The 12,068-nt window shown below is 35.0% G+C and overlaps 1 protein-coding gene across 1 annotated transcript; it reads left to right on the forward strand.

Annotated features, from left to right (window-relative positions):
• The first annotated feature begins 578 nt into the window (after positions 1–578).
• LOC141724607 (glycerol-3-phosphate 2-O-acyltransferase 6-like) lies at positions 579–3,217 on the forward strand. The gene is made up of 2 exons (XM_074526820.1): positions 579–1,431; positions 2,185–3,217. The coding sequence occupies exons 1-2, from the start codon at positions 814–816 to the stop codon at positions 3,046–3,048; spliced, it is 1,482 nt and encodes a 493-aa protein (XP_074382921.1). The 5' UTR covers positions 579–813; the 3' UTR covers positions 3,049–3,217.
• Positions 3,218–12,068: the final 8,851 nt, after the last annotated feature.

Raw genomic sequence — 12,068 nt, forward strand, 5'->3', positions numbered from 1 at the left:
AGATAGTATATTTTTATGAATAAAGAAAATTTTGTTTCTCCAAATTGTATTCTTGATTTTTATCATTAAAAATATTAATATAAAAAAAATACTAATATAAGAGTCAAAGGTATATATTGAACCATATGACCTTATTCATGAGTACAAACTCGAAAAAGTCTTGGTCAATAACTGTGAGTGAAATTTCAGACATTTTATACTTTGGACAAAATAGAATTAAATAATATATAGGAGTTGATATATGTTCGGCAAGCCGATGGGAGCTAGGCGAGCAATGAAAATGAACCAACTTATCTACATAGCACGATTAATTACTTAAAAATCTACAAGGGACATATACGAAATGGGTGGATTATATGTAAACATATGAGAATTAGGTGATGAAGCTACTAGGTTAATTGAAGGGAGAGGTAAGGTAAGGCCAGCAAATGTATGAAAAAGCTAATAAAGTAGGCTAATTGAATGTATTGTAGGCGATTGACAATATACTTTCCAACCAACTTAAACCCTCCTCTCCACAACTGTCTTTGCCTAGCTGCTATATATATAATTCACTCACACAACACAATACATTATACATTATACAAAACTAAATCCTTTTACTTGTAGTCTTCCCATCTCTCAACCACAAATACATCCTTACGTTGACATTCCTCTCACCGTTTTTCACCCTCGTCTTAATTCTCCTCCCTTTATAAACCCCTTCTTTCCCCGTTATACAAACCCCCATAACATAATTAACATAACTTTTCTTTTCCTTCTTCTCTATAAACAAACAATCTTCTCTATACATTTTACGTTCAACTTTCTATCATGGGTGCTCATCCAAATTTCCAACCTATTAAGAAATGTGACACCACCTCTAGGTCAAATCAAACTGTTGCATCGGACCTTGATGGTACGCTTCTTGTTTCTGGGAGCTCATTCCCTTACTACATGCTAATGGCTTTAGAAGGTGGTAGCATTTTTCGGGCACTTTGGTTGTTGATATCAATTCCTTTTGTTTATTTTATGTATCTATTTGTTTCCGAGTCATTGGCTATCCAGACATTGATTTTTATCTCTTTTTCGGGGATAAAAATCCGAGATATAGAGCTGGTTTCACGGTCCGTGTTGCCAAAATTCTATGCTGAGGATGTCCATCCCGACACATGGAAGGTTTTTAACGCTTGTGGTAAGAGGTATGTTATTACTGCAAGCCCCCGAGTTATGGTAGAGCATTTTGCCAAGAATTTTCTAGGGGCAGATAAAGTCCTGGGCACAGAACTAGAAGTTTCTAAATCAGGACGAGCTACTGGATTTGTGAAACAACCAGGTGTTCTTCTGGGTGATCATAAAAAAGCAGCTGTTGTTCAAGAATTTGGTAACAACTTACCAGATTTAGGCCTCGGAGATCGAGAATCTGACCATGAGTTCATGTCCGTCTGCAAGGTCAGTCATCTTTATATGTTGGTTAATTATTTTGGTTTCTGATAGTAGTTGATATCATAGATTCTCTATTATGCAGTATGTTTATGCTTGAGATTTATAGTCAATGAAGGGTTTATAATCATTATCCTTTGCTATGAATCAAGTTCACAATGATTAAAGGTGCGCGTGTGTTTTGCCATTGTTCTGATTAGAAAAGCTGTTAAATTTCAACTACTTAAATAATTTCCTGTTACATATATATAGGTACAACCATTATAAGTGCATATAATCTTGGGATGTTTGGTTTGTTTGGTGAGAGCTTTAATGTTCTAGTGAATTTCTCATGAATGATCCTTTTTTCTCGTTCTGTCTACTTTGCATGTGCACGTCATAAGTTGCTTGCATATATACTTGAATAAAACTCGTATTTTTTATTCTTAATTTCGTTACCCAGAACTAACAACTATTTCCACCACTTTTGGCGTTCGATATTAAAATAATATTTTTTTTTTTCTGAAAAATATAAATTGTCATAAGGAAATAAGGACAAATCTATAGCTAGAAGGTGGTTAGGACAAATGGACAATATGTCCAATAAGTCAAGTCAACCATGCATATCTGATGCTATGCTGCTGGGTTTTGGATTTTGAACTCACACACACACACACAAAGACGAGTGTGTGTTAGTCGTTGTTAGTTGTTGTTCATTACATGTGTGTGATTACTATATATATGAATCTAATCATCTTGAAAAATAATTTGATTGTGATGCAGGAGGGATATATGGTGCCAAAATCAAATAGCGAGGCACTGCCGAGAAACAAGCTTTTAAGTCCAATAATCTTCCATGAGGGGCGTTTAGTTCAGAGGCCTACTCCGATGGTTGCACTTCTGACATTCTTGTGGATGCCAATAGGCATTCTTTTGTCTATCGTCAGGGTTTATCTCAATATTCCGTTACCTGAAAAAATAGTCCGATACAACTATAAAATCCTCGGAATCAATCTGATTGTAAAAGGCACCCCTCCTCCACCTCCTAAACAAGGCCATAGCGGCGTACTGTTTGTTTGTAACCACAGGACAGTCTTGGACCCCGTGGTCACAGCAGTTGCCCTTGGCCGAAAAATAAGTTGTGTCACATATAGCATTAGTAAATTCTCGGAAATGATTTCTCCAATTAAAGCAGTTGCATTGTCCCGACAACGAGACAAAGATGCTGCAAACATCAAGAAATTGTTGGAGGAAGGTGATTTGGTTATTTGCCCTGAAGGAACAACTTGCAGAGAACCATTTTTACTACGATTTAGTGCATTGTTTGCCGAATTAACAGACAGGATAGTTCCTGTGGCAATTAACACTAAGCAAAGTGTGTTTTACGGCACAACGGCTAGAGGTCACAAATTTCTGGACCCTTATTTTGCATTCATGAATCCGAGGCCAACCTACGAGATCACATTTCTAAATCAATTGCCACCGGAGCTGACTGTGGCAGCAGGAAAATCTGCTATTGAAGTTGCGAATTACATTCAGAAAGTGTTGGGCGGGACACTTGGTTTCGAATGCACTAATTTGACAAGAAAAGACAAGTATGCCATGATGGCCGGAACTGATGGCATTGTTCCACCCAAGGGAGACTGATTATCACCATTAATAAAATAATTTTTCTGTATTCTTCCATTATTGTTTTAATTTTTAATCTGTTTTTTCTTGTATGATCAACATATAATAAATTTATATTTCATCAAGAACAAAGGCAAATGTTGTGGTTGGTACACGATTATACAAAGAACTGGATTCGTTTGTGCAAGTGTATAGATATTATGTATTATTTTATGTTAGGGGAACACACACAAGTATAGAACCAAACAAACAATTCAAAACACACACTCAATATATGACGCGGAAAAACCCACGTCCCAACTTGTATTATTAATCAAAACAATTATCAATAATACAATCAATTTCACCAAACGGTATTCACTCAAGCGATATTTAAGTCAAACAATACTCAAGCATATATCAAAACAATAATATGACTATGTATATATAGCTATCACAAACTTACCCAACAAGACATACCTAATCTGATTACAATAATAATTATTTAGCTGGTTGATTAAGCCATTAAAACGATTCAGATGATCTCTTAAATCTCCGTCTTCTTCCATCTTGAGCCCAAACAAATCTTTCTTGAAAAACAGCTTGTTGGCCAAAGACTTTGAGTGATAAGTCTTCGTTAACTTCTCCCACAAATTCTTGGGATTGTCCTCTTCAAGAACATCATACTTGATTTCCGGTGTAAGGGCCAACCGGATCGTTGATGCCGCACGTAACTTCATGTCTCCCCACTTTGTATCATCAACTTCAGTAGGCTTCTTCTCTCCGAGAGTCGCATATAACCCTCGTTGAATTAACAGATCTTTTACCGTACTTTACCACAAGGTAAAATTGTTTCTTCAATTAAACAATTCAATTTCAAATCCCCCAACCTTCTCCATCATGAACCTTGGCTCTTGATACCAATTGTTAGGGGGAACACACATAAGTATAGAACCAAACAAACAATGCAAAACACACACTCAACACGCAGAAAAACTCACGTCCCAACTTGTATTATTAATCAAAACAATTATCAATAATACAATCAATCTCACCAAACGGTATTCACTCAAGCGATACTTGAGTCAAACAATACTCAAGCATATATCAAAACAATAACATGACTATGTATATATAGCTATCACAAACTTAGCCAACAAGACATACCTAATCTGATTACAATAATAATTGTCTACCCATATAATTATTATCCATTCCCATTATAATAATAATTGTCAACACATACAATTATTACCCAACTCAATTATACTCAATTATGATAATAATTGTCTACCCATACAATTATTACCCAATTCAATTATGTTTTCTATCACCAAGACCATACTACCTATTGGGTTTAACCCCAATATTTTACTCAGCGGGTCCAACTAGATTTTTAATATTTGAAATATAAAACCTGGTACATATTTTAATGCTCTTATTTAATATAATTTTATAAAATAATTTTTTTTAATTTTTTTTTAGTTAAAGTTCAAATATTAAATTCTTTAAATTTTACTAAAAAAAAATCATAAAATAAGTTATGAAATTATACAAAGTCTTGTATTACATGTCAATTTCTCCATTTCAAATATTCAGAAACTAGCTAAATGCGGGGAATACTTTAGTTGGTACTGTTTTATTGGTCAATAAACAGAGTCGTAAATCCCACCGTGTTTGTTGGTTAAGATTAAAGACGAGCATGTCGAGTGATTATAACTCGTGATTGTGATGGATAAGATTAAAAGCAATAAATTACCACTTGAACTAAGTTGGTATTTTTCTATCTATGTTTAATTTAACACGTAATGGTACTCCTCATTTTTTTTTCAACTATTTTCGTTATTTTATTCAAAAAAAAAAATATTTTCATTATTATTTCTTCAATAATTATGATAAATAATATGTAAATAAAAGAAAAAAAAAAGGTGGATATTGACATGATTGAATAAAATGTGAACTTTAAATAATTGATAAGAAAAATAAATGAGACCGAAGGCAGTACGAAATATACAAATTTATTTTCAATTGACCTCGAACAATTAAATTTCTAGAAGTACATCTAATCCACAGTGGACATTTGTATAATTAAAAAAAATAAGAAATTTTACGAAATTTTTTAACATTAATATGGATTCAAATCCAAACTTGTCCGTCTCTGGAATTAATAACATGGTAAATTCGGAGGTCTTGCGTGTTGAGGGAGAAAAGAGAATTTGATACTGAAACTGGTGAACTAGTAAATGAGTTTAGATAAAGAGAATGTTTTGGGAGAATACCAAAATGTAAACTTAATTACTCTTTTAAGAGCATTTCTGTGTTAGATATAATTCATCGGCTAAATTGAAGATTTAAGAGCATTTCCGTGTTAGATATAATTGATCGGCTAAATTGAAGATGTAAGACAATTTATAAAATTGGTTAAACCTATAAAACATTGTATTTCGATAGTATTGATTATATTCATTAGCTATATTTTAAAAATAGTATGTTATTAAAATTTTATATTCTTACAAATAGAATATATTACTTAGTCTATAATAGTTCAACAAATATAGTTAACATAACACATTGGCTATATTTATAAATAAGGGGACTCTACATTAGAGATGGAGATACTCTAAGTAAGCCAAATAATCTTTTTCTTTAATATTTTATATTTTCTATATTTTACATAATCTCTATATTTTATATTTAAAAAATATATTAATAATTTTTAGCTAAGGGTAGTGGTTGTAGATACTCTAAGTAAGCCAAATAATCTTTTTCTTTTGAGGACTACTTATATATATATATATACTATTTTCAAAATAAAAGAGTTTGTTCAATTTACAAATTTAAAGAAACATTAATTTTATATAATTATAATTATTATAAACCAATAAATAAGTATTATTTTTTTAATAAATTATGAGATGAACTAAACAACACAGTACAGCTTCTTGGCCGATACAGATAAACAAAATATCCAAAGCCTGAGTCTAATTAATTCAGTTGACAGGGAATTGTATTTTTGTAAATAAAAATTTTTATTCAAAAAAAGAAGATTTTAAAAATTATTATTTTAATTACAGTCAAACACTTAGAAGTGAATTCAGAAACATTAAAGACTTTTAAAAAGAAACCCGGTGAGTGTATTAAAATTTAAAGCTGTAACTATATTTACAAGTGGTTACCAATTGTATACCAAATTAGTTGGAAATTGATGATCGACCAGCTTGCAATCAATCAAATAGTGATGCTTAACCGAATATTAATTGTTTTTGCTTTTCCCCTCTGAACACACTTACTTTTATTATGCTACTACGGTACTACCTTTTTAATTATCTCAGCATGCATGCATGCCCCCACAAAGCGCCAATTTTACCACCTGTCCGAAAATAATTCAAAATCTCAACATATAAATTGAGGAAAGACATGCAAAAACAACAAAGGAGGTAGGTGAGGATGTTTTAAATGGGCTTTGTAGGGACAATCCTACTTAATAAATAAATAAATAAATAAATACAGATGCAAGTAAATGGATTTGGGCCTTCTGCCCCCTTCTGTAATTCACTGTCAATCCGGACTCTGTGTATGAGCAGGTTTGGCATCCACATTTTTGGCTTTAAATTTACTTCCATGTTATTGCTATATGTACTTCAACCCCAACACAACAAAACCCCTTATTAGTATCATCTACATTAAACTCATCAATTCAATTCAATATATTTAAATTCTGAATTACATTCAACCTTTCTGTTTCTTGTACAAACATCAATAGTGTTATGTTTTCTCTTTTCGGTTGCAACATTTACACTTCTATGTGTCTTCTCCTTTTTGTTTACACTTAGACCAAACTTATCTGGGTTTCCTTCAATCTGATGAAACACATTTAATAAGATATGTTGCAATGACTAGTACAATCTCGGTAGGGTGAAATCTAAGCAGAACCCATACTCCTAAAGTGTATTTTTCGTTTAAATATGTTTTGGATAAGTAAATTCACGCGCATCCATGGATCGAACCTTAATCTCATTCGAAAAAAATAAGAGCTTAATATAATGTTACTTCTGACTCTTCCTAACCTCGCATTCTGTAACTTACCATCAACATAATATTGTTGTTTGAGTTACTTAATACTCCAACAGTGGTTTTTTAAGAAGAATAGCTATTTTCGTTTTATATAGCAGAAAAAGTGACTCATGCCATTTTCTTACCAGAGATGCTTTCAAAACAAGAAAGTGTGTGTTTCATATATATGAAAAGGCTACCTCACTCATTTCCTTATCATAAATGCTTGAACAAGTCTTCAATAAAACTTGGTAAATATATCATTTGAACTTAAAATTTGATATTTATTTGGTGCAGAAGCAGACCAAACACAAATCAAAACGCGACGTTACTCTTTACAACTAGTTTTACCCCAGTTAGTAAACAGAGTTCACAAAGTTCTATGGATTAATTGCATAGTGCATCCATTTGATTTGGATCATTGTCATTTTGGTACCAATATTTTGAATAATTGCACTTCGCGCCCTAGACAAGTTTGGGCGCTGCACTTTGCACCATTTTCCGTTAATTTCTGCCGTTACCGTTAAATAGGTCAGGGTAAAATAGTAATTTGACATTGTTTAATTACATTTTGACCATTAAAGTTCAACAAATTTTTTATTTTAACCCTTGAATATTTTTTTAACAGTTTCGACCTTTAACTATAAAAAATATAAATTTTAACCATTTTATTAAAAAAAATTATTTACGATATTATTTATATATAGTTTATTTACGAAAATTTTATATTTTTGATAATAATAATATATATTTTATTTTATTTTTGAAATTTTGAATAGTTACTATTAGGGATTGGAAACTAAGGTGTATTAATTGCCGTATTTATTACTAGGTTCGTGAGCTTCGAGACTCGATTTGACTGCTCTTGTGTCTCGTGACTCGATCTGCCTTAACAAGATGCCTACGTACCTTACTGATTGCCAAGGATCAAGTCAAAAAACGTAGTTCTGATTTTATGGGGGTGATACCCCTTATATAGATGTTGGGAGTCCTTGAATTGGACTATAGTTATGAGACTTGGTGGACAAATCTCTGAATTAGGATGGACTTTGGAGTCCTAGGAAGTAGGAAACTGATTCTTTGTCATATGAGAGCTCTTGGAGGCCAATCACCAAGGAATTGTGCCCTTATCAGGATATTTATCAGCTGACTTATCAGTTATTAATTAATTACGAAATTAATTAATATTGTTTTGGGCCATTTCTAATGGGCTTAACTGTCAGCCCAATTTTGGTATAATTAATGTGATATTAATTACGCAATCAGGGGTTACTTTATTTCCTATCATTTTCCCCCAACTTCTGGGAAACCGTAAAAGATTTCTCAGAAGTTAAGATTATTTGTTCCCTTACAGGGTATCGTTCTTGCGTAAAGTGTGGAGCGACCTACACATTTACAATGATTTATCTTGTACATGGCTTCAAGGTTGTTTTGGAGCCTCCCTATTACTTTCGTTACCTTATTCCTATTATTTAGAAACTTTCTGGTATTTTTCCTTAATTTCTAGGATTTTTTCCTTAATTTTTGGGATTTTCCCTTTAATTTCTGGGATTTACAGGGATTTTCCCTTAATTTTCAGAAAACATTCATACTTTTCTGATATTTTTGAGGAATTTCCTTAATTTACAGGATTTATTCCCAACTTCCAGAAAATATTCATAATTTTCAGGAATTTTTTAAGAAATTTCCTTAATTTACAGGATTTATTCCTAATTTCCAGAAAATATTCATAATTTTAAGGATTTTTTTAAGAAATTTCCTTAATTTTCTGTAGTTTTTCCTCTTTTTTCTATTCTTTTCTCTTTTCCTTCTTCTTTTTTTAATTTAATTTCGACCAGGAATCCTTTCGACAAGGATCCTGGTCGAAAAATGCTTCAATGTGCTCTGGTCGACAAGCATTTCGGTCAGGATCGTTCGACCAAGGTTCCTGACCTCTTTCGGTCAGGATTTTGACCCTAGTCATTCAGTTCTGACCGAATTATCCTCCTATTTTTCCTGGCCGTGGCCTATTTCGACCAGGGCTGTTCGATCAGAATTCCTGACCGAAATTTGGTTAGGATTTTGACGTTGATTATGATTTTTCTGACCGAATAAAGGTCCCTTGATTTCTGCTCGTGCTCTGCTTTGATTAGGAGTATTCGACCAGAATTTTTGACCAAAATTCGGTCACAAATTATCTTGTTAACCTCAGTTTTGACTGAATTAAGGAGCCTTAATTTCTGATCGAAGCTTTATTCGACTAGGAGCTTTCGACCAGGATATTGGTCCTAATTCTAGGTCAGAATTTCTTGTTTTTGACCGAATTAGCGGCCAATAATTTCTAATCGAAGGTGATTTTGATTAGGACTATTCGATTGGAAACCCTGACCTATTTTAGGTCAGGAATTTTGATAATAATTTATATTTTTTTGGCCCATTATTTTTCCAGGCTTTTTATTTTAGATCCATAAATGGGCCTTATCATTGGGCTGGACTTGATCATGGGCCTCGTTGTGGGTTTTCATTTTTTGACAGGCTCATCAATTATGCCTATAATACGGGCTTGTTATACTCCCAGACCCAAAAATATTAGGGCTCCTTAGAACTTTCCAGAACTCTCTAGAACACACACATATATACATATTTATATATATATATATATATTATGTTTAGTTTATTCTGGAATCTTCCAGAATTTGGGCCCATGACTTGGGCTGGGCCTTTTTTGACCGGTTGTAGCCGGTTAAAATTCTTTTTTACCGGCCCCTTTACCGGTTGGTGAGGCTATATAAGAGTGAGGAGGGGAGTGTAATTTCATTCACACTTCTCATTTCACAATCCAAAGCTCTCCCCTATTTCCCTTCTCTCCCTGCCTTCAAGAGTTTCATGGTGGGAAAACAACCGTTTCCGACCATCTTCCTTCTTCTTTCAAAACTTCCAGCTTTCATCTAATACCTCCCTCAATGGCGGATAAGAGTTCTGAGAGGGCAGCTAAGATCGCTTCTGCTTTTAAATGAGGTAACGATATCGAAATATGTTCTTCTTATATGTCATTTCTAGACATGATTAGCACTGGGGGGGATGAATACCCATCTAATGCCCATTTAGATTCGTTTGATTACTGTAATAAGTGGTACAACATATATGCTATTAACATGCTTAACACCACATACAATGTTCGTCCCCCCCTTAGGATTGTTCCTGCTGAAGGTGGTGATCGCATATGCCACTGGAAGCCCGACACTCTATTCATCTATGCAGACGCCCTTACTTGTGGGCTTAGGTTTCCATTTCATGAGTTCATTCCCATCTCACTAGCAGACTTACAAATTAGTCCTTGTTAGCTTCCCCCTAGAGCTTGGAGGAACATTTTATATTTCATGGTTTTGTGTCTTAGAAGTGGTTTTTCTCTGTCAGGAGCTGTCTTTAGGAAAAAAATTCAGTGTTACAATAGTTCCCAAAATTCTTGTGGTTGGGTCTATATTAGACAAAGGCCCAAATGCAAACAGATTTTTAACAGTGCCTCGATCCCTGATAATAACCAACACTGGAGGGATAGCTTTGTCGGGCTTAAGTGGGAGAATGGAGACTAGGGCACCCTCTTTAGATCTTCCTTCGGGAAGGTCAGCGTTGGTAGCCTCAAATCCATTCACCTTAATCCCGAAGAGACTATCATTTATAATGAGCTCATAAAGGGTAATGGCGTAACTCCCAACTGGACTTTATTAGAGGAGTTTTCCCTAATCCATGTGGGGCTTTCCTCAGTTTCTGTGCAGGGTATTTTTCTTCCCTTCTTATTTTTAATTTCTTTCATGCATTATTGACACCACTTATTTTTGTTTCTCTTTTGTTTTTGCAGCTGCTAAGGAAATCAATGAAGATAACATGCTTGTTGTTGAGGAAACAACGAGGATGAAAAAGGCCCGGCTCGTAGGGTTGGATACTCGGGGAAAAGCTTTGTAGCCTAGCTTTTTGAGGAAGCATAAGGAGCCTATGGTGGAGGCTTCCTCAGGGGGAACTGAAGTTCCAACTGCTCCTGCTTCTGCTACCGCACCCACTTCTGTTGCCACTGGTGCTTTCCAGCCTCTCTGGGGGTTCCGTCGGGGGGATACCGTGGTTGGATCTACAAAACATGCCTGGGATTGGTCCTACCACTCTGTGACCCCTAAGGATTTTACTGATATCGTGGCGGGCCCATATTTGGAGAGGATAAATCTTATGGGTGCTCAGTCTCTGGCCTCGGTATGATCTCTCCTCTTAACTCCTTTTTCTTTTATATACTCGTAGCTTTCTATTGCCTTACGCTTTTTGTTTATCATTTTGTTTCAGTCTAATGCTTATTTCCAAGCGGCTGTGAGGCAAGGCGAGTCGTGGAAGAAGGCCTCGGATAATGCTGACAATGCCCTCAGGAGGCAGCAGAGGAAGTATGCTTCGCTAGAGAGAAATATAAAGTGCAAGAAGGAGGAGCTAGGAGAGGCTAACGCAGAGCTGGTCACTCTGAGGGCCGAGATGGACAGAGCGATTGATTCTTATCTAGACTTGGAGGAGTTTACTCAGTCTATGAGGGTCAGGGATGATACGGTGTTCCCTGGGTTTTTTAGGATGGGTTGGGACACAGCTCTTGGGACCGTAAACGAGGCTTGTCCCGACATTAACCCAGCGAACTACGTGAGTCCCGATGATGAGACTCTACTACAGAGGTTTCGTACTCGTGTAGTTGTCTCGGATGACATCCCTCAGGACCAACTTCTCCCTCCTCCGAAGTCATCTTCCAGGCCTGCAGCAGCGGATCACAACTCTTCTTCCTCCGAGTCTGGCACTGCTGAGACATCTAGTGAGAGTGGAGGAGAAGACGACATGGATGCTGAGGGTACCTCTGCTCCTTAGAGTTTTTTATTGGCCCTGCGTGGCTTATTTCTTTGCATCTTATTTATCGAACTTTGTACCTTTTTATTCGTACTTTTGATTATCAAACTTTATGCTCTTATTGCACTTAGTTTATCTACCATAACTTGTGTGACATTCGA

This window comes from Apium graveolens, chromosome 5, assembly GCF_009905375.1.
Source record: "Apium graveolens cultivar Ventura chromosome 5, ASM990537v1, whole genome shotgun sequence".
Classification (NCBI taxonomy): Eukaryota; Viridiplantae; Streptophyta; class Magnoliopsida; order Apiales; family Apiaceae; genus Apium; species Apium graveolens.